This window comes from Equus quagga, chromosome 13 (genome assembly GCF_021613505.1).
Source record: "Equus quagga isolate Etosha38 chromosome 13, UCLA_HA_Equagga_1.0, whole genome shotgun sequence".
Classification (NCBI taxonomy): Eukaryota; Metazoa; Chordata; class Mammalia; order Perissodactyla; family Equidae; genus Equus; species Equus quagga.
The window spans coordinates 101522147-101543935 of NC_060279.1; the positions used below are offsets into that span (position 1 = coordinate 101522147).

The following is a 21789-nucleotide window of genomic DNA, read 5'->3' on the forward strand; positions in this document are numbered from 1 at the left end:
ACAAAAAAAAAGAAAAGAAAAGAAGGGGCCGGCCCCACAGCTGAGTGGTTAAGTTCACTCGCTCTGCTTTGGTGTCTCAGGGTTCGCTGGTTTGGATCACGGGCATGGACCTACACATCGCTCATCAGGCCATGCTCTGGAGGCATCCCACGTAGAGGAACTAGAATGACTTGCAACTAGGATATGCAGCTATATACTGGGGCTTTGGGGAGAAAAACAAAAATTAAAAAAAGAAGATTGGCCCTGTTGCCAATCTTCCTCAAAAAAAAAAAGAAAGAAAGAAAAGAAAAGAAAAATAGACAAAGATAGTATGAAAAAGGAAATGGCAGACAAATATTCCTTATGAATACAGATATAAAAATCCCTAACAAAACATTAGCAAATAGAATTCAGCAATATATAAAAAGAATTATACACTACGACCAAGTCGGAATTATTCCAGGCATGCAAGCCTGGTTCAATATTTGAAAATCAGACAGTGTAATCTCATATTAATATGATATAGAGAAAAAAATAACTTGATTATATAAATTGCTGCAGAAAAAGCATTTGACAAAATTTAACACCCATTCATGATAAAAAAAAAAAAAACTTTCTGAAAACTATGAATAGAGAGGAAATTCCTCAACTTGATAACCTACAAAACTTCAGGCAACATACTTAACACTAAGAGAATGACTGCTTTCTCCCCTAACGCTGGGACAAGGCCAAGGACACCCACTCTCTCTGCTCCTGTTCAACATGGTACTGGCAGTTCTAGACAGCATGATAAGGTGGGGAAAGGCAATAAAAAAATATGGATCTGAAAAGAAGAAATAAAACCATCCCTATTTGCAGCTAACATAATGGTGTATGTAGAAAACCCTAAGGGAGCAATAAAAAAAATTCTAGAACTAGTAAGAGAGTTCAGCAAGGTTGCAGAATACAGGATGAATGCAAAAGTTAGCCACATTGCTGTTCTCTTTTTTTGGTGAGGAAAATCGTGCCTGAGCTAACATCCATGCCAGTCTTCCTCTGTGTTGTATGTGGGTTGCCACCACAGCATGGCTTGATGAGTGGTGTGTAGGTCTGAGCCTGCGAACCCCGGGCTGCCAAAAACTTAAAGCAGAACTCAAGAACTTAACCACTACGCCACCAGGCCAGCCCCCACATTTCTTTATAATCACAATAAACAAGTGGAAACTGAAATTTCAAATACAATTCCATTTACAGTGGCTTAAAAAGAAAGCAATACTTAGGTGTAAAAAATCTAACAAAACATATATAAGACTTGTATACTGAAAACGCAGCTGAAAAAATCAAAGACCTAAATAGTTAACACATTCATGAACTGGAAGATAACACAGTAAAGACATCAAGTCTCCTCAAATTAACACACAGATTTAAAGCAATGCCTATCAAAATCCCAGCGTGATTTTTTTGCAGCTATAGACAAGATTATTCTAAAGTTTATACAGAAAGACCAAAGAACCAGAACAGAAAACATTTGTGAAAAAGAAGAATAAAGGGGAGGAATCACTCTACCTGATTTCAAGGCTTAGTGTGAAGTAACAGACAGTAATCAACACTGTGTGGTACTGGGGGCGAGCAGATCAACGGAACAGACTAGAGAACCCAGAAACAGCCCCCATGATCATGGCCAACTGGTTTTTGATAAAGGAGCAAAAGCAATTCAATGGAGGGAAGATAGTCCTTTCGACAAATGGTGGTGGAACGACTGGATATCCATAGGCGAAACGTGAACCTCCACCTAAACCTCATACTTTATACAAAAATTAACTCAAGTGGTTCATAGATTTACATGGGAAACATTATACTATAAAACGTTTAGAAGGTAACATAGGAGAAAATCTTTAGGACACAAGGCCTGATGAAGAGTTCTTAGACACGAGACCAAAGCATGACCCCTGAAAATGAAAAAACTGTACTTCATGAAAATTAAAATTCTGCTCTGTGAAATCTTTGTGTTGTTAAGGAAATGAAAAGATAAATACAGACTCGGAGAAAATATTTGCAAACCACATATCTGACAAAGGACTCATATCTAGAATGAATATATAAAGAACTCTCAAAATTCAACATTAAAAAATAAATCAAACAATCCAATTAGGAGATGGGAAAAAAACACGAAGACACATTTCACCGAAGATGATATACGGATAGAAAATTATCCCATAAAAAAATGGTGCTCAGCATCACCTGCCTTTAGAGAAATGCAAATTAAGACCACGATGAGATATCACCACCACACACCTATTAGACAGGTGAAATAAGAAATAGTGGCAATTTCAAATGCTGGGAAGGATGTGCGGTAACTGAATCTTTTATATGTTGCTAGTGAGAATGTAAGATTGTCCAGCCCCTTTGGAAAACAGTCTCAGAACAGCTTCTCCAAAGGTTAACCCTGGAACGACCCTGTAACTCTGCAATTCCACGCCCAGCTACACACTCTAGAGAAATGAAACAGATCCACCCAGAAATCCGAACCCAGCATTCATAGCAGCATTATCCACAAAAGTCAGAGTGGGAACAGCCCAGACGCCCAGCGATGAATGGATAAAGAAAATATGGTATACCAATACAATGAAGTATTACTTGGCAATAAAAAAAATGAAGTTCTGATAGATGCTACAAGATGGATGAACTTGAAAACATTAAGTGAAAGAAGCCACTCATGAAAGGCCACGTATTGTATGATTCCATTTATATGAAATGTTCAGAAAAAGAAAATCTGTAGAGACAGAAGATAGCTTTAACGGTTGCCTGGGTCTGGGGTGGAGGTGCTGAGAGGAAATGGAAGTGACCGCTGATGGGCATGAGTTTACTCTGGGGGTGATGACATGTTCTAAAATTGAATGTGGTGATGGTTGCACAACTCTATGAATACACCTAAAACCACTGAGGTGTGCACTTTAAGGGGGTGGTTTGTATGAGCAGTTAGAAAACGGGCAAGAGACACGAAGAGATGTTTCACCAAAGAGATACACAGACAGCAAATAAGCGCATGAAAAGACGTTCAACATCACTAGCCAGTAGTGAAATGCAAATCAAGACGGTGATAAGCTATCACCACCTACACATGAGAACAGCTAAAATAAAAAATAATGACAGTACCAAATACTGGTGAGGACACAGTGAAACTGGATCATTCATACATTGCTGGTGGGAATGCAAAATGGTACAGCTACTCTGGAAAAGAGTTTGTGAGTTTCTGGAGAAACCTACCACAAGACTTGGCAATTGTACTCGTAGGCATTTATCCCCAAGAGATGAAAACCTTATGTCCACACAAAAAACCTGTACACGACTGTTCATGGCAGCTGTATTTGTAATAGCAGAAAACTGGAAACAGCCAACGTGTCCTTCAATAGATGAATGGTTAAACAAATTGTGATATATCCACCCAGGAAGCACTATGTGGCAACAACCATCAACGAGAAACAAAGTATGGATCCAGGCAACAAGTTGGATGATTCTGAAGGCATTATACTGAGTCAAAAAAAAGCCAGTCTCAAAGGACCACATACTGTATGATTCTTTTTATGTAACATTCTTGAAATGACAAAATGACAGAGATGGAGAACAGATTACTGGTGGCCGGGAGTTAGAGGTGGTGGGGGAAAGGGAAGTGGATGTGACTACAAGGGAGATCTTTGTGATAATGGAATAATTCTGTATCTTGGTTGCGGAGATGGTTACAAACATCCAGACGTGTGATAAAATGGTTTAGAGCTACACACACATTGTCCAATGCCGAATTCCTGGTTTTGACATCGTAGTGTAATTGTGTAAGAAGTAACCATCATGGGGAACTGGGTGAAGGACACACAGACCTCTCTGTCCTATCTTTGCAACTTCCTGTGAATCTATAATTATTTTAAAATATAATGTCAAAAAAAAGAAAAACCACCAGCGATCTCAATGGGGGACTCCAGGCTAGGGGACGGGGTCCCAAAGGTCTCTGGCAGGGGACCCACTAGGGACTTAAAGCCCTGCCCATCACCTCAAAGGCGCGTCTGAGGCTTCACCGCACAGCTCCAGCCGGTGCTCACGGTCCTGCAAGAGCAGGAAGTCAGGCAGCAGGCTCACGGACGGGCCGTGATTTCTGAAGGCCGAGGGCTGTGCGGAGGCAGCCAGGGTGGGTGCAGGACTCCTGAGGACAGGAGATTTGGTGCCTTCACTCTTCCGTCCATCTTTTCCTCCAAAGAAGTAGATGGTCTCCGTTTTGGGTGACTTGACTGTCACACACACACACACACACACCAGGGATGCAGTGGAGCCAGGCAACCTGGACACTACTGTGGGCCAGGGGCTGTCGGTCCCTGCCTGGCTGTGTGCCCCTCTGGGCCCCTGCCCGGAACTGTAAGATGGGGACGATGACAGCACCCTCCTCACGGGGTGAGTGAGGTCACACATGCGATGCACTGAGCCATATACACAGCATATGACAAGCACGTGGAAAATAGAGCTGGGTTCAAACTCCAGTCCTGCCGTTTGTCAGCTATGGCCTCTCTCAGTTTCTCCTCTAGGGGTGACGACAACATCAGCAGTCCCAACTTCATGGGTGTGCCGTGAGAAACCCAAGCACAGAAAGCACTTTTCGGGGTGATGGCTGTCATGCAACAAACACTCTGTGAAAGCGAGCTGTTATTACCGACATCGTTACTCGCTCTGCTTGACCAACACTCCCTGGTGACCTTGAGTCGCATGCCTCTGGCTCCTCGGCCTTTTGAGAGCAAACTGTCCTGTCGTGTCTGTCACTCCTCCCCCGCCCCACTCCCCAGGGAAGGTACCCCAGGCAGACCAAGCTCCGGGGGCAGGAAGGGGTCTTCTGCTTGACGGCTGCCCCACCTGCGAGCTGAGGCTGTCACCTCCTGTCCAGGGAGCAGGCTGGAGTTGAGAGTGAGGATAGTGGGGAGAGAAGGAGGTTTGGCTAATCCTGGACAGGGCTGCGAGTTGCTAACCCCAGCCCAGGGGAGGAGCAGCCAGCGCTGGCCTGGAACCCTTTCATAATGGAGCTGCCTGCCCCAGGCATGGTCCTCAGGATGCTGTGCGGGGCGACCAGAAAGGGATCATCTCAGCCAGGAGCCACCTGTGAGGTTGGTGGGATGGGAGGCACAAAGAAGTCTGCGTTGTCATGACCCTGGCCTGGAGTGGCCTGTCCTTCCCGAGAGCTGGGAGCACGAAGCCTGCTCACCTGTAATTGACTCGGCCAGACCTCATCGGGTGCGTCTGTCCCTGTCTCTCTGAGTCACTGTGTCATGGGTTCTGACATTCCTCAGCTTGGAATGCCCCGGGAAAGGGTCCCGTCAGCCGTTCCCGTCCTTGAACGTGGCCGGAGTGGAGCCCACCTGTTCTCCACCGAACCTGGTCCTCCCACTATCTCCAGCATCTAAGGACGTGGCCGGTCGTCTCTTGGGCTCCTCTCTTTCCCTCCCTTCCAGCATTAGCAAGTCCTGTCAGTTCCTCCTCCAGAACAGGCCGGGACCCTGTGCCCTCTCACCGTCTCCACTTCCCCTTTTGGACGGCTGCCAAGACCTCACAAGCCCTCTGCCTGTGTCTGCTGATCTCCTGGGCTCGTTGTCCACACAGCTGCCAGCGGGGTCTTTGAAACCTCGAGCCCCTCCACAGCACCCCTCGACGGGCAATTCTCCAGCAACTCCCCAGTTCACTCAGAGTGAAAGCCAGAGTCCTGAGCGTGGCCTTCCAGGCCCTCTGTGATCAGGCTGCATCACTCCACTCCGGGCAGGCTGGCTTCCTTCTTCTTCCACCGATGTAACAAGTACCTTCCCACCCTGGGCCTTTGCACCTGCTCTTGGCTTTCCCTGGACCCACATTCCCCAGAAACTGACAGAGCTCCCTCCCCCACTTCCTTCCGGCCCCGACGCAGATGACCTTTTTCTAAAACCACAGCTTAATGTCCTCCTTAGCACTTAGACCAGCTCTTGTTTATCTGATCGTCATCTGTCTCCTCCGCGGAAGGGCAGCTCCACGAGGTCAGAGAGGGTGTCTACCTGGTCACTGTGGTTCCCCTACAGCCCGGTGTAGGGGGACATGGGGCAGGTGCTCCATAAACGTGCTGACGGAACGGATGAATTCTGGGGGGAGGCCAGGAGCCGGGCGGAGAGTGACACCTGAATTCCAGACCTACCTGAGCGTCACCCCTGCACCTCAGCCTCCCCTGAGAGCTGCTCTTCGGGTCAGACCCCTTCGTTGTCTCCCCAAGTTTAGGTTTTTGCCTGTGACCTTCAGGACTTCTGTCCTGTCTGTGAACCACCTGAAATATTTTTATTTCATACGTTTCTTTAAGTCCATTCACCTGATTCTTTTTTTTTTTAACTTAGCCTCATCCTAAGCTTGTTTCCAAAAAAGTCACCAGTGTGGGTAAGCTGGTTTCCTTTGGTGCTGATATACCCTAATGAAACGTAAATATTAACGAAAAGTTGCTCCCCGCCCCTCCCCGGATCACCCGGCGGCACTTCGGGTGGCCCAAGGTGACTCTGATGTCCCTCATTGTTGACGCCGCTGTGCTCCTCAGGGCAAAGTCCTCGGGGGCATGGCTACCAGGCCAGACCTGCCGGAGCCAGGGTCTGTCATCAGGGACCCGGCGTGTCAGGGCAGGGCCCCTGCGAGCGCGCAGGAGATCCGGACGAAACGTCCATGTGGCTGCGTGGAGCCCCTGCTGTCCTCCGCCTCGGCTCACGCTGCTCTCCAGCCTCATTTTCAGCTCCTGGAATTCTGCCAAACACGTTCCCACCTGGGCTCTCACACAGGGTCTTCCCAGGTGACTCTCCTTCCAGCCTTCCAGCAGGACGCCTCCCGGACCCCTGACCCCTGAGACCCTCAGGCACAGGCCCTGTTTGTGCTCTCAAAGCCCTCTGTGGGTTCTCTTCCGGAGCAGGTGTCCCGCGTTGCCCTCAGGCCGTCTGCGTGGGGTCCTTCTCCCTGCAGGCCTGGAGCTTGGCGGGAAAGGGACTTGGGCAGCCTCGGGGTGGGTCCCTTCCCACTGCTCACAGCACCCGCTACCACCACGCTCTTCCTTGCTCCTGCACGTGGGCTCTCCATCCCACCCAAAGCCGCCAGTCACCCGCCCTCCCAACGCTTTGGTTAGTCCCGCCTCTCGGCCTTGACTTTGGCCTCAGTCATATTCTCTACCTCCTTCAAAAACCAGAGGAGGCCGCCTTCCTCGGAACCGAGCTCAAATTGCCCACAGCCCTGCAGCTCTGTTCCTACAGCGCCCTCCGCACTGTCAGTCCTGCGAGCTCTCCTTGCATTTCACTAAAACAGTAGGGCAGCACAGTGGTGAGAGCATGGGCTCTGGCGCCCGGCCTCTGGGCTCTAATCCAGGCTCCACAGTTACCAGCTAGGGGAGCCCGAGGAAGGGAGGTAACCTCTCTGTGCCTCAGTCCTTCTGGGTTCTCAAACGCAGTCCATCACCAGTACCAGAGGACTTGTCAAAATGCAGCCCGCTGGGCCCCACCCCTGAGTCTCAGACTCCGGCAGCCTGGGGTGGGGCCTGAGAATCTTCCTCGGTGAGATGCTGCTGGTGCAGGGACCCTGCTTTAAGAACCGTTGTCCTAGTTGCTAGGGAAGTTAAATGGAAGAAAAAGAAGAATGGAGTCCAGGGCCTGGCCGCACCCTTCTCCAGCTCTGGATCCTGGGAAAATCACCTAGCTTCTCTGAGCCCCACTGTTCTCATCCTCACAGCTTATCCTGGGGGTCCCTTCCCAGGATAACCTGAGCTTCCTGAAGGGGCTCAGCACACAGCTGGTGCCTAATTAATGTTTCTCGAACCAAAGGGAATGAAGTTTGAGAGACTGAGCTGCAAAGTGCAGCACGAATGGAGGGACGGCAGTCAAACAACACAGGCTCATGAAACATCAAGATCTGGGGTCCCCCCGACCTGCTGGGACAGGAGAGAATGTCAGTGAGTGAAGCCAGCCAGGAGTGGGACAGCAGGGAATGGTGGGGACTGTGGCATGTGGGCCCCATCAGAAGCCACCATCCCTTCAGTGAGTTGTGGCTACGTGCCAGCACGAGCCCAGTGCTGCCAGTCACTCTGACTGCGGCCAAAGCAGGAAGGAGGGTGGTTATGTGAAAACACCCAGAAGTCAAACATGGCCTGCCATGGACCAGACCCCGCCCACGGCTGCCAGCTCAGAGCGGGAGCAACTTAAGGGCAGCTGTCCTGGGCTCAGGACTAGAATCCCTGGGTCCTTGTCCCCACACAGGGCTCAGCGGAGGGCAAGAAGGGGGATGGCGGGCTCCCCAAGGATGGGTCAGAATCATCAGCATCTAGACAGGCATTTGGTTCAGGGCATTTATTTCATGTCTCTCCATTCAGGCCCTGGGGCCAGGTGTGGGGCAGGAGACCAGGCAGGGGTAGCAATAAATAACACGGACAGACGGAGCTCCCCTCCAGACAGATGAGGTTAGAGGAGGTTAGAGGGGAGCCACAATGTGGGGTGAGGTGCTGGGGGGCAGGGAAGGAGGGGGAGGCCAGGCCCCGGGACCTCACCGTCACCTGCCCCAGCCCTTCCTGCCCCGGCCCCAAGACTTTGGGAGGAAGGGAGCCCACAGCCAGTGGGGGCCAGCGAGGGTCCTGAGGGGGGGTGGCCACACGGCTGCCCCCAGCTCCCTCACTTGACACGGATTTCAGCATACTCGGCCAGCTCCTCGGTCAGGGTGTAGCTGTCCTTGGTGGGTCGTTTCCCCAGATCCGAGTGGGAATAGCTCAGGTCCAGCTCTGGGGGTTCCCCCCGGAGACCCAGCAGCCTCCTCTCAGATCCCAGGCGCCTCTCGCTCTAGGAAGGGAACCCACCCATTAGAAGGATCCTGTTCCCCCTTTTCCAGATGCAAAGGCTGGAGTTGCTTGCACCCCTGCCGCTCCGGAGTTGAGCTCCGAAGCCCTGTGTGAGCCTCCTTTCTCAAGGGCCCTGGCCCAGCCACCCCACATCCCCGGGCCCACTCTGGGGTCTCTGCCTGTGTCAAGCGCCTTCCACAGCCTGAAAGGTGCCTACAAACCCCCTTCTCCAGAGCCTCTTCAACACAGGAATTGGGGGCACACAGTTCACCCCATAACGCCTTCCCAGATTACAGCCACCAGCTCAGGACCCCACCTTGCCAAACCTGCTCCAGCAAGTCCTCCCCAGTGGCTGGGTCTGGTGTGGTCCCCCTCCTCAAACTGGGAGGCCCTGCAGGTGTGACTTGGCCTTCCCTGTCATGAGCTCCATCGCCGCCCCCCAGCCCCACACGGGCCTTTGGACACACACACAGGACAGCAGCCACAGACAGACAGAAGGGAGCAGCAACGGGACAGAATAGACAAGGCCAGGAGAGCTAGGCAGGGCCAGACTTCACTGGAACCATCCTGGACGCCTGATGGGGACGCACACACATGCACGCCAGCCCCAAGGCCCGAGGAGGGCCCGGAGGTCGGCACACTGAGGCCCCAGAACCTACCTCCTGGGGCGCTCATTCCAGGGCAGAGACCTCTCTGGACTAGTGGAGAAGGAGATGCAGTCATAGACCCAGGCGGGAGGTGGGGCTTCCCTTGGGCCCCAAGCCCCAGAGCCCCCTTGGCAGCCTCAGTCTGAGCAGGCCCTCCCAGGTCAGGGTCAAGCCGGCCCTCCGCACTTGCTCCCTTTCCCTCCTGAGGGGCCGGGCCGCCGCCCCTCGGCCTCCCAGCCCTCCCAGGCCCTCGGCGTGCCTAGCATCCAAGTTCTCCAGCTGGTCTGGAGCCGCGGATCTCCGACCCTCACCTCGTACTTCTCCGGCGCCCCAGAGATTCGGAAGTCGCTGCTGAACAGGACCGGGGGGGTGTCCCCCGCCGAGAAGCTGGGGCTCTCTGTCACGTTCTTTCTGCAGGGCAGGACATGTCAGCCCCAGAGGGCTCCAGGCCTCCCTCTCCCCTCCCTGTCTGCTCCTCCATCCACCTTAGGAGCTTGGCCCAAGGGACCCCAGGGCTGCTCCCACCCATCTAAGCCAGGAGGACGGCCTCTCGGAGTGACCAGCCTCTCCCTGTCTGCCCCTGCCCAGCTCTCCATGCTTGGTGGCTGAGCATGAGCCAGCGGGCCCCGCCCTCTGCCACTGTTCAGGACCCCAGCCTGGCTCCTCGGGGGTCTCCTCAGATGCTCTGGGTCTCTGTCCCTCCTGCTGCCAGGATGTGGAGCAGGGACATTCATTCACTTTCAGGACAGCCGGTGTGGGTGTGCCACAGGGAAGGAAAACAGCAGTGACAGCCGCAGCACAGCTGTGGAAGGGGGTGTGGCGGGGCTGGGGAGCGCTTTTTTCTATGTGTGAGAAAGATTGTCCCTGAGCTAACATCTGTGGCACTCTTCCTCTATTTTGTATGAGGGATGCTGCCACAGAATGGCCCAATGAGGGGTATGTAGGTCCGCACCCAGGATCCAAATCTGGAAACCCCAGGCTGCCGAAGCAGAGCCTCACCACTTGACCACTACACCACCGGCCCAGCCCTGTGGGAAGCGTTTTTTGTTGCCACAGATATGTGTAACCAATGGGGCTTCTGGAACCAACTGTGGCTGATGCTGTGACTGCAAGCCAGGGGTAGCTGGGCTTTTCCCATCACACCGAGTGTGTGCGGGAGAGCTCCTGGGGGGCAGGAGGCCACGGCACAGGAGGGGGACAGGTAGCAAATGACTGGTGGAAAGTGCTAGGCCCAGGCACCGGCACCCCGTGACTGGCAGTGGCTCGTGTTAGCAGGGGCCTGTGTCCTCCATCCAGCTGACCTGTCTCCAAGCAGAACCAGCCCTTCCCACGCACAGGGCTGCCATCCCTCGGAGACTCCCCATCCCGCATCAGCCCCGTCAGGCCACTCACTTTCTGCGTGTCTGGGTAATGTAGCAGACAATGGCAATGAGGATCGCAAAGGCCACTACGGCTCCCACGGGCCCGATCTTGGCCCACATCAGGCGGTCTGAGGACAGAGAAGACCCAGGAGCCCTCAGAGCTGCTGGTGGGAGTGGGGACACTGGGGTTCTTAGGAGACGGGCTGGGGCAGGGCTGAGAGTGACAATGTTTACACAGCTGACACGCCCTTGCAGTGACTGACTGGCCTGGAGGGCCCAGGGGAGGGGCCGGTAAAGGACAGGCAGGCTCGCTCCTTGCCCACTGGAAAGGGTGTCTCTACCACTCCACCCGCCTGCAGAGCCTGACCCAGGCTGATGGTCAGCCTTGGGAGGGAGCCCAGGTCCAAAAGGAGCCCCTCTGCCCGTGGCTCCCAGACCCAGCCACAAACTCACGGGATCCCTGGAAGGGCAGCTCTAGGCTCTTGGTGCCATAGAGGTTGTGGGAAGTGCAGATGACCCGGGGCGGGGCCTGCGCCTGGCCACGCAGCGTGAGGATGCTGGTGAGCACCAGGCCACTGCGCTCCGTGTACACGAATTCCCGCTCTGTCTCGTTCACCGTCACGTTGCGCGAGGGCAGCTCGAAGGCCACAGAGGGCTCGGGGTTGGACTTCACCACGCACAGGCACTGCACAGTGTCACGGGCCGCCGCACAGTGGGATTCCAGGAGGATCACCGGGGCGACTGCAGGGGCAAGACAGAGAGGGGGCCTCAGGGGACTCCGCGGCTGGAGGCCAAGGGCGGTGGCACTGTCTCAGAGGTGAGCTGCATTTTCTCCTCCGTGCTACCTCTCGCATCCTCTCTAACTATTTTCCTGTAGCACATGAGTGAGACGGTGGCGCTCCCCACTCACACTCCTCCTCCAATGGCTCTGCGTCACTCAGAATAGAATCCGGATTCTCGGCCTTGGTCCACAAGGCCCCGCAGGACCTGGCCACACTAGCCTCCTCTCACCGCTCTTCCTTCCCAGGCAAGCTGTCCTCCCTGCTGTTTCTCAAGCTCCTGGAGCTGCCACCCCGCCTCACCTCCCCAACACCCCCCCGCCAGGCTTTGTGTTTCTCCTGTAGCCTAGTACACTTTCCTGTGAGCTTCCCACTCACCCCTCTCTCCACGCGGATTCTGCTCAGGCACATCTCTCTCTCTGACATCTCTTCACCAACTGTCCACTCCCTGTCCGCCCGCTCGCTCAGGCTTCTCCCCAGCACTGTTCCTACCCATGTTCTCTGTTGATGTGGATGGTCCATTTTTTCCATCAAGACAGCTCCTACTCTGTCTCCACTCTGTCCCCCACATTTGCAACGTGCCTTGCACACAGCAGGAGCTCTGGGAAGACTGGAGGGGCGAGCTGCTGAATTCTGCCCGCTCCCCTTCCAAGCCATCCTGCAGAAGCCGTGCGCCCGCGCCTGGAGCCCCCTGACAGCCTGACCTCCCTCTCTCCTGGGATGCCTCAGTGCCACTGGCACCAAACACCACTGCCACCAAGACAGTTTTGTTGAGCTTTGCTTTGCTGCCTTTTGTATTACAAAAACAGTACTGATGTGGGGTTTTTTTCTCTCATTTTCCAAAATATGAAATGATGGGACACTGAATGTTGCTTTTTTAAATTATATCCTCTTTCCTGCCTGGACAGTCAGGCACTCCGCTTTGCTCGCTCTAGACTGAGCTCTGGTTCTCAGTTCTGACCAAACCCACTTACACATGGGCTAGAGACCCTCGGCCCACTCACCCAACTTATTTTTGATTTCCAGCAAAAAAGAATATGCAGGTAACAGTGATGGGCCAGGGGGCCATCTGACCAGACATATCTGCATAGAGTTGATTCCAACTGGAATCTCAATGTGTACCTGTATCTAAGTCTGGTAAATTAAAAATTATGTACCCCAAATTCTCTTTAGCCAGACATGTGCTGTGCTTGCTGCAGTGTTAGCAAATTAACACACCACAGAACAAATCAGTAAAACTGACAGCAATTAAATTTTTTTTGTGTGGAGGAAGATTTGCCCTGAGCTAACATCCATTGCCAGTCCTCCTCTTTTTTTCGCTTGAGGAAGATTCACCCTGAGCTAACACCTGTGCCAGTCTTCCTCTATTTTGCATGTGGGTCACCACCACAGCCTGACTGATGGGTAGAGAAGGTCCACACCCGGGATTTGAATTTGCAAACCCGGGCTGTGGAAGCAGAGCATGCGGAATTTTAATCCCTGGGCCACAGGCCGGCCCCTATTAAATTTTTTTAAAACCCTTCCATTCAAGACCCCACCACTGGTACTCTGGTGACAACTCCCACCGTAGATGCTGTGGGAAGGCTGACTCCCTGCCTGCCCGGCCTCATTATCTTCATAGCTTTGTGAGCAGCCTGGGAGACCTACAAACCCTGAGTGACGCTAAACAAACGCCAACTGCCACAAGGAATGGGGTGTTCGGGGTTTGCCTTGAATCCCAGCTCTGCTCTCTGCTGGCTGGGTGGCCCCGATCAGGCCCTCAGCTTCTCTGGGCCTACAAGACGGGTTCCCATCTGTGCGAACAGGGGCGATGGTCCTTAACTAGCCAGGGGCTGCGGGGACTCAGAAGACGGGCCCGCGAGTGCCTTATAAAGGCTCCACATCCCACCCAAGGGCTTGTGATCAGAGAACTAGAACCATCCCAGCAGAGGGCGCACGTGAGCGAAGCCGCCGCCCCGGGAACGCGCCCCGGACGGATACCCGGCCTGGAGGCCGCGGGGAGGATGCGCGGGAAATGCAGTGATATCTAAGACTCCTGGAGCACACAGCACGCGGCAGGCGCTGTGGGCCCCCTGTAACTTCCTTAGTCTTCGCAACAATCTTTGGGGTAGGATACTGTTGTCACACCCGTTTTTCGGAGGAGATAAGTAAGACTCAGCAGGGGGAAGCACTTGTCTGGGGTCGTGCAGCGGGGCGAGACAGCTAGGATTCCCACCCAGGTGCGTTCAGCTCCGTCGGGTGCCGGACACCAGTAACACCTCGGTTTCTTCTATGAAACTGGGGTAAAGAACAGTCCCCTCCCCCAATCTGAGGCCGCACCCCCAGAGGGCAAGCGCCCTAACACAAGCCTTGGCAAAACGTGAGGGGCTCAGCTGGTGGTGGTGGTGGGGGGGGGGGGGGGGTGGCTCAGAGCTCCTTAGCTCCTGCAGATCGAAGGACTGACACTCCAAATTCGTTTGTTTTCAGACGCTGCCAGATGAGTGAGGCCGTGGGTGCCAAGGGCTGTGGGGGAGGTGAAGTAGCCAGAGGTTTAAGAGCTGGGCAGACCGGAGTCCAGAACAATCCTGGCTCTGCAGCCTTCCTAGCTGCCTGGCCTTGGGGAATCTGACCGTCAGTTAAGGGGATGATGGTAACACACCTGCTTCCCAGGGCGACACAGGGCTCAGCCAAGTCACACCCGCAGAGGATGTAATGCCCGCTCAGAGCAGGCCCTTAAGGGACGCTTGCTGCCCCTACCCTCATCGCACGGGAGGGCCTGTGACTGAAGACATCCGTGAGATGCTGTGTGTGTGCAGAGAAGGTCACAAACATGCCTGAGGATGAAAGTAGCGGAGCAGTGGCAGCCTCTCTGGGAACACTCTATGCACTGCACACATACAGAGTACTGAGTAGGACTGTGCCCAACACCTTCTGGCAAACTCGTGTGTTAGGAACCATTGTAGGTGGAGTAACTGAGGCCAGCAGTGGGGACATTTGGAGACTAGTGTGAGAGGCCAGGTTGGAGCAGAGGAGGAAGCAGGGGAAATGGAAATAGGAGGTGACATTCCAGAGGGAACTGCTGGAGGAGGGGAGCTATGGCTCAGAGTGATGGCTGGGGGTTGGGGGGGGGGGGGGGTCTGTCCAGGGAGAGGGAGGCCAGGAGAGGCGCTGGTCGGCAGTGGAACGAAGAATTTCATTGCCAAGATAGTTAGTTTTCATGAGCATCCATCTCATCTCTCTGGCTACACTGTATCTGCTAATAAGCTCGGTGTGCGGCCGGCCTGGTGGCATAGTGGTTAAGATTGCATGCTCCACTTCAGCAGTCCAGGGTTCATGGGTTCGGATCCCTGATGTGGACCTAGCACCACTCATCAAGCCATGCTTTGATGGCGACCCATACACAAAATAGAGGAAGATTGGCACAGATGTTAGCTCAGGGCCAATCTTCCTCACCAAAAGATAAAATAAGCTCAGTGTCCTCTTGGAGCTATCTCCCACCTCCCACAGAGCCACATAGCCCTTTGCACATAACGACTGCTTGATCAACGCATTCTGATGCAATAATGTAGGATGAGGTCAACTTTGGGCAGTACAGAAGAGTGGAACCACACTGCCTGGATTCGAACCTCAAATGCTGCCCTTTTCTGGCTGTGTGACCTTGGGCAAGTGGCATAACCTCTCTGGGCTTTCCTTTTCTGAAAACTGGGGACAGTACTAGAACTTCCCTCATAGGGAAGTCATGAGGATGAAACGAGTGGGTCCCGGAACAAAGCTGCCAACAGTCCCTGGTACAAAGTGGTGCTGTACAAGGGTTAGATGTCATGGTGATTGTTTTAGTTCATGCAAAGGGGCAGCGGCCACAGGCTCCAGAAATCTCCTCTGTCAAAAGCCCACCACAGGATGTGGGGACACAGTATCCTGAGGTGGGACTTTGATTTTCTTGCTGTGGACTGAGCTTCTCTGCCTTCCCCATACTCGTCTGCTGGAGCAAAACCACTGCTTGGGTGGGATGCTCCCAGGAACCTAGGGGTCCCCTGATGAACCATTCACCTGAGGCGGGGCGTGGAGGGCTCAAGTCCGGCCTGCTCTCGGGGGCAGGGGTGGAGAGGGGAGTACTCACACTCCACGGAGAGGTTGAAGGCGGTGGCCCTCTGGCCGTATTGGTTCTCAGCGACGCACCAGTACTCGCCGTCGTCCTCAGGCGTGACGGCCGGCAGCTCCAGCTGCAGCTCACTCTCGTAGATGACGGTGGCCAGAATCTGCTTCTCCTTGAAGATGGTGAGAATCGGATCTGGGTTGCTCTGTGTGGAGCACGAGATGGAGACCGTCTCCCCCTCCACGGCCACCACCGTCCCGTTCACCGTCGGCTTCCAGGGTGCATCTGGGGGGCAGAACAGGATGCTGATGGTCAGATGCCAGGGGTGCTTCTTCTGCCAGCCAGCTCCCACCCCAACTGTGACCCCAGACTCCCCAGTCCTAGCACACCAGCTCAGGATGGCTCAGATAACTCCAGCCTGGCCGTCCTGTTTACGAGAACAGGGACTCCGCAGCCACGGTGTTGCTGCTTGAATCCCGGCTCTTCCCCTTCCCAGCCGTGTGTATCTGAGCCATGTCTTAACCTCTCTGGGCCTCATTTTTCTTATCTGGGAAATGCGCTTACTAATAGTCCCAACCTCATGGGGGTCACTGAGAACCCTAAGTGACGGGCAGGTGGATGAAGAGCCCTGCCCATGCGGGTGGACGCTCGATAAGTGCACAAAATTTCGAGCTGGCCAGATGGGGTAAGTACTTTGGAGAAAAACAAACAGGAGGGCATGGGAAGTCAGAGCAGCTACAGCTTGAACTAGGAGGGTGAGGGAAGCCTTCCATGCAGCTGAGGCAGTGGGTGGGAGCCAGCCGGGGGACGCTGGGGGAGAGGATGTGTGTAAAGCACTCAGAAACTGCTGAGTAAATGTTGGCTGTGGCTGTCATGATTTTCATCCCCAGCCCCGGGCGTTTTGCCTCAATAAATATTTGTGAATGAATGAATGAATGACCTCTCCTTGGTTCCTTCCTGTCTGACCAGCCCCCTCCCCCAGGGCCCATAATGGACATGTTGCACACCACCAGCTGGAGGAGGCCTGGGGTCCCCTCCACCGTCCTGTGAGAAGTGCAATGGGCTTGTTTTAAAATGCAGATTCCTGGGGCCGGGCCAGATCTGCTCCCAGACCAGCCAGGGCAGCCCCAGCACATAGCAGACTTTCCTGGGTGGTGGGGACCATGTCTGTCTCTTCTCCTCTTGTCCCAGCCATGAGAGTGGTGCAGACTAGTGTCATAGGTACTTGTGGAAAGAATGAAGGAAGGTCTTGATCTGCAGCCCCCTCTCCATCTTCCCCTCAACCGCCTTGTGTCCCTGACCACCCCGGGGGGGGGGGGGGGGGGGGGGGGTGGAGGGCGGGGCCCCTAATCTCTCCACCTCAGGGCCAGGGCCAGTGCCAGGCGTGCGTGCACTGGGCAGCGACTCACACATGACACTGAGCCCCACGGTGCGGTTGTCCTGGCCGTAGGCGTTCTCTGCTAAGCAGGCATAGACGCCGTCCTCCTGGGGGGTCACCTCGTCCAGCTCCAGGAACAGGCTCTCGGCCACGGCCTCCCGGAGCACCGCGCCGTCGCGCATCCAGGTCAGCAGCGGCGGCGGGTTACTGTCGGCCCCGCAGAGCAGGCTGACGTGGGAACCCTCGATGGCCTCCACCGAGGAGTTCATCTCCACAATCAGCGGGGGGTCTGAGGCCCGGGACACAGCCGGTCAGCGGGCAGGTGCGCAGGCCCCGCCCCCAGCCCGCCCTATCCAGGCCCCGCCCCCGGTCGCACCCAGGCTCACACTTGACGTCCAGGCTGGCGTAGCCTTCGAACTGCAGGGTGGTGTTGGGGAAGGAGGCCTGGCAGCCCAGCCGGTGGCCGTTGGCCTCCCTGGTGGGCACAAAGTGCAGCAGCGACACCTGCACCCAGGTGCCCTCGTCCTCGCGCAGCCGCCCCAGCACAGCTGGCTCCCCCAGCCCCTCATGGCCCAGCCAGCTCAGCTCCGGGCGCAGCTCGGGGCAGTTGTCAGGCACCATGCAGCTGACCTCCACTTCCGTGCCTGCCACCACCTCTGGGGGGACCACGATGTTGGGGGTGTCTATGGGAGATGGGAGGAAGGAGGGTCGAGGAAGCAGCACTGGGCTATGGGACCCCCCACCTCGTCCAACTCCATTCCTGGTCCCTGGTCCCCTCCCGGTCCTTGGATGCAGAATTCCCCACAACCTCCTTTCCTCTGGTTATCCTTCACCCAGTAGCCCCACAGACCCAGCACGGGTGTAATAATCATGGGAATAACGATGTCAAGGTCTGAGCACCTACAGTGTTTAACTCGCCCCGTCTTTCCAGCCATGCTAGAACGTGGGTAACAGTGTTTTGCTCATTTTGCACATGAGGAAACTGAGGTCCCAGCTGGGATGGGGTAAACTGGGCTCACACCCTGCCACACTGGCTCGTCCTCTGCTCTCTGAACACCACGCTATGCTCCTTCAGAAACCCCTCGCCTTCCCCGTGTTTGCTTTCCTTCCACCTGTGTGCATGAGTGTGTGGGAGCATGAGCATGTGTCCTGGAGATTTGTCTCTGTCTGGCTGTGCCTGCAGGGTCTCTTTCGGCATCAGGGCTGTAATCTGGCTCCTCATATAGACTCGGTGCTGATGGGGAACCCTAGTGAAGGGCTTCAGGATGCAAGGCCCCTCAGCTGGCCCTGCGCTGAGCGCTTGACACCCATTCACTCACTGCTCTTGTCCCCAGTTTACAGAAAGGGAAAGCAAGGCCCAGAGAAGTTTAGTAACTTGCCCACAACCATCCAGCTAATGCAGGAGTCCAGAGGCCTCCTGCTAAGCCCTGGGCCCCAGTGCCCTTCTCCCAGGTGTTTCCAGAAGAGTTGGGGCACCGCTTTTCCTCTGCGGGCAGCAACATTACTTGGGACCCTGCTTCGGTCATCTCTGTCATCTGCCTGGTCAGTGTGGGCATTGGGATTCGCACCCCCCAGCCAAACCAACAATTCCCTGGATCTACCCTCAGACCTCCCTGGAAGGACCCCCCACTGCCCTGGCGCTGCCCTGGCCCAGCCTCAGGGGACTCACTGATGATGTCCAGGACGCTGTGCTCAGAGAAGGTATACTGGTTGTAGCCGCCGAGGTCTCCGCGGAAGTAGTACTTGCCACCCAGCTCGGGGCTGAGGCTGCTGAGCAGGAGGGTGCAGTTGCGCAGGCCCAGGTCCCCCAGCAGGCGGCTGCGGCCCTGGAAGCTCTCATGGACCACCTGGGTGCGCGACTTGAACACCACTGGGGGGTAGTTTTTCGGGTAGGGGCTGTTGAAGTACCAGACGCCATGCACGACAGCCGGCCGCAGCTCATCAGGGAAATCGAAGCGACAGGGAATGGAGACGCACGTGCCCTCAAAGGCCGAGATGGACGAGGGCATCCAGGCACCCCAGTGACCCCCGCGGGAGGCTGTGGGGGAGCAGGACCACTGAGGCGGAGGAGCACGTCCTGCCTGGATCCCCACACACACTCCCTTCACCTGCTGCTGGCCTGTGGGTCCAGGGACCCACAAAAATGACCCAGCCTGCTCAGGGGCCAGGGCCCCAGCATCTCCAGCATCCCCAGCATCCGCAGTATCCCCAGCATCCCCAGCATCTGCATCATCCGCAGCATCCCCAGCAGCCACAGCATCCCAAGCATCCCCAGTCATTACCTGAAATCATAATCCAAAACAGGGGCAGTGCCGTGAGGAATATCATTCTGTGCAAGTGAGCGATGGCTGGAGGAGGGAGAGGAGAGGGTTAGAGGCCAGGGGAAGAAAGGGTGCGTCCATGAAGGCTTCAGGGAGGGGCCTGTTCGGGGTTAGCGCTGCTGCGACTGTTATTTGTGATGACAAATGCTTCTCTGACATCACCCGGGTACCAGCCCTCCATGCTTCACGCTGTTGTGTTAATTCATTTGATCTCTTTGAGGTAGGTGCAATTATTATCTTCATTTTATAGCTGAGGTCCAGAGAGGTTAAGAAACATGCCCAAGACCACACAGCTGGTAAGTGACAGACTAGGATTCAAGCCCTATCTGCCTGGCCCCAGGACTGCAGACTTAACAGCCCCACTGTCCTGTCTCTGTGTGGCAGTGACATGCCGATAATTATCTTCATCAGCATCATGCCCCTGGGGGGCTCCAGAAAGTAAGGACAGAGCAAAGGCCGGCCCAGCAACAGGAAGCAGGGGAAGCCGGGAGGAAGGAGAAGTCAGAACCCCATCCCTCACCTCAGCCTCCCTGAGTTGGAAATGTCTTCTGGTTCCTCTTGAACCTGTCAGCCAGCCGACCTGGAACAAGAGTCAGACAGGTGCGAGGGGCCCAGCTTTCAGCATCCACTATGAGTTGTGGCCTGTCGTCAGGCTGCCCATGTGATCTCTGGTGCTCAAGGATGCTCGGCTCCCTCCCACACAGTCTCGAAGCTGCTCTGTGGTCAACCCGCCCCCCACCCCCAGCAGCAATGAAGGAGAACTGTGGGGAAGGAAAGGGGAGCAGCAGAGTATTGGGGTGGGGGGAGGCAGGGGCTGCGGTGAGTGGGGTCAGGGACAGAAGTCCCACGGCTGAGGCCTGGGGGTGGCAGGCAGGGACCCAGCCCATCAATGACTGGGCTTCATAGCATCAGCATTCCCAACATGCCGCGTGAATTCCTGCCGCCCTCTCCCACCCCACAAATGGCCCCTGGTGTCCCCACCCTCAAGAGAGGCCAGTGCCCGGCACAAAAGGGCCCTGTTCCCTCAGGGAGAGGGTGCCTTATCCTGGGGGGCTTCTCGGGGCTGAGAGAAGATCAGGCACTCCTGGCCGGGCTCGGAGTGGGGCCAGGGCAGACCAGGGCTGGGAGTCAGCGAGCCCCTGGCACCCGGCTGCTCCGTGGGTCACCCCAGGGTTGGAGCCAGGGTTTCCAAGTGGCTGCCTTTCCCGGCCTTGGGCGTCCTCTTCCCACAGACACAGACGCAAGCACAGTCAGACACAGGCAAATGCTGCTATGAGATGTGACAGATCCAGACTCAGCCTGAAGGAGCAGGCTCACACGACACTCACGCGGACACCCGGTCAAGGCCCTGCACACGGACGGGGGCCGAGTCCCCTGTGCCCACGGAAGCAGCTCTGCACTGCCCTCCCTCCAGTCACGGCGCCCCTGGACCCACATGGCACGGTGTGCGGGCACACACCGACCTGCCTGCACACCATGCTCACAACAACGCGCGGACCTGCGCACACACACCGGGGTATAGCTAAGGGCAGGCCCCCAACGTGCTGATGGACACATGGCAGATGGCGCCCTTGCACCTGCGACAGGAAGGTACAGGAGAGGGACACGGGTGAGGGCCAGCCACAGTAGGGCAGGTGTGTGAAACGGGTATGAAGACCAGGCGTTCTTAATGGGGGTGAAAAGCAGTTCTTGGGGTGGGGACCAGAAAAGTCTTAGCTATCACAGAGATTTGCGACTCTCTAAAGGGTCGCAGGACATGCACAGCTACACAGTCTGTCTGTGGCGTTACAATTTTAGCCGGGGAGTGAGATTGGGGAAAACAGGTCTAAAAATTTTCCTTAGTGCAGCGTAATGAAAAAGAGGTTGGGAAACACTGATATAGGTTAAGACTCACCCAGGGGAGGTGCACACGCACGTGCATGTGTGTGCAAACACACACACCTGTTGTGTGCCCAGGTGCTGGACCGTGATCACTCACAGCCCACTGCCCCCACCCCCTCCCAGGTGGCAGGATGCAGGTGTCTGATCACCTGGGCATCCTTCCGCTCTTCACCCAGCCCCAGACAACTTCCACCCCGTCTGCTCTAAACCAGGGAGCCCTGGGGCAGCTGTTCCTACACAACCTCCCCTGCAAGGGGTGCCGAGGAGGCCCTTTGTTCTTCCTCTCTGTTGGTTCTTCCCAAAGGCCCCTCACTGTGCCTGCCATGGTCCCAGCCCATCCCCAAAACAGTTCTAAGCATCACCCTCCCACATCCTAAATTAGCGGCCGTTCACAGTGACATTTGTGACCCAGGCCACTTCGCCCGGCAAGTGCTGCTCTCCCCCATCCCCGGGTCCTCTGCTCTCCCCCATCCCCTGGTCCTCTGCTCTCCCGCATCCCCCGGGTCCTCTGCTCTCCCCCATCCCCGGGTCCTCTGCTCTCCCC

General features: G+C 55.5%; 1 protein-coding gene across 2 annotated transcripts in view; it reads right to left on the reverse strand.

Annotated features, from left to right (window-relative positions):
- Nucleotides 1–8353: 8353 nt before the first annotated feature.
- MAG (myelin associated glycoprotein) overlaps nt 8354–21789 on the reverse strand; it is a 13637-nt gene continuing 201 nt past the window's right edge. The window contains exons 2-12 of one of the 2 annotated variants that reach the window (XM_046681183.1): nt 19885–19944; nt 19326–19391; nt 18713–19081; nt 17430–17726; nt 17075–17332; nt 15690–15950; nt 11265–11552; nt 10843–10939; nt 9762–9861; nt 9463–9501; nt 8720–8804 (exon numbers count right to left, since the gene is read on the reverse strand). In XM_046681183.1, coding sequence (XP_046537139.1) covers nt 9475–9501; nt 9762–9861; nt 10843–10939; nt 11265–11552; nt 15690–15950; nt 17075–17332; nt 17430–17726; nt 18713–19081; nt 19326–19371 — 1743 coding nt within the window. In that variant the 5' untranslated portion in view covers nt 19372–19391; nt 19885–19944 and the 3' untranslated portion in view covers nt 8720–8804; nt 9463–9474. Of the gene's footprint in view, nt 8805–9462; nt 9502–9761; nt 9862–10842; nt 10940–11264; nt 11553–15689; nt 15951–17074; nt 17333–17429; nt 17727–18712; nt 19082–19325; nt 19392–19884; nt 19945–21789 lie in introns of both variants that reach the window. The other variant, XM_046681182.1, reaches the window with a different exon arrangement.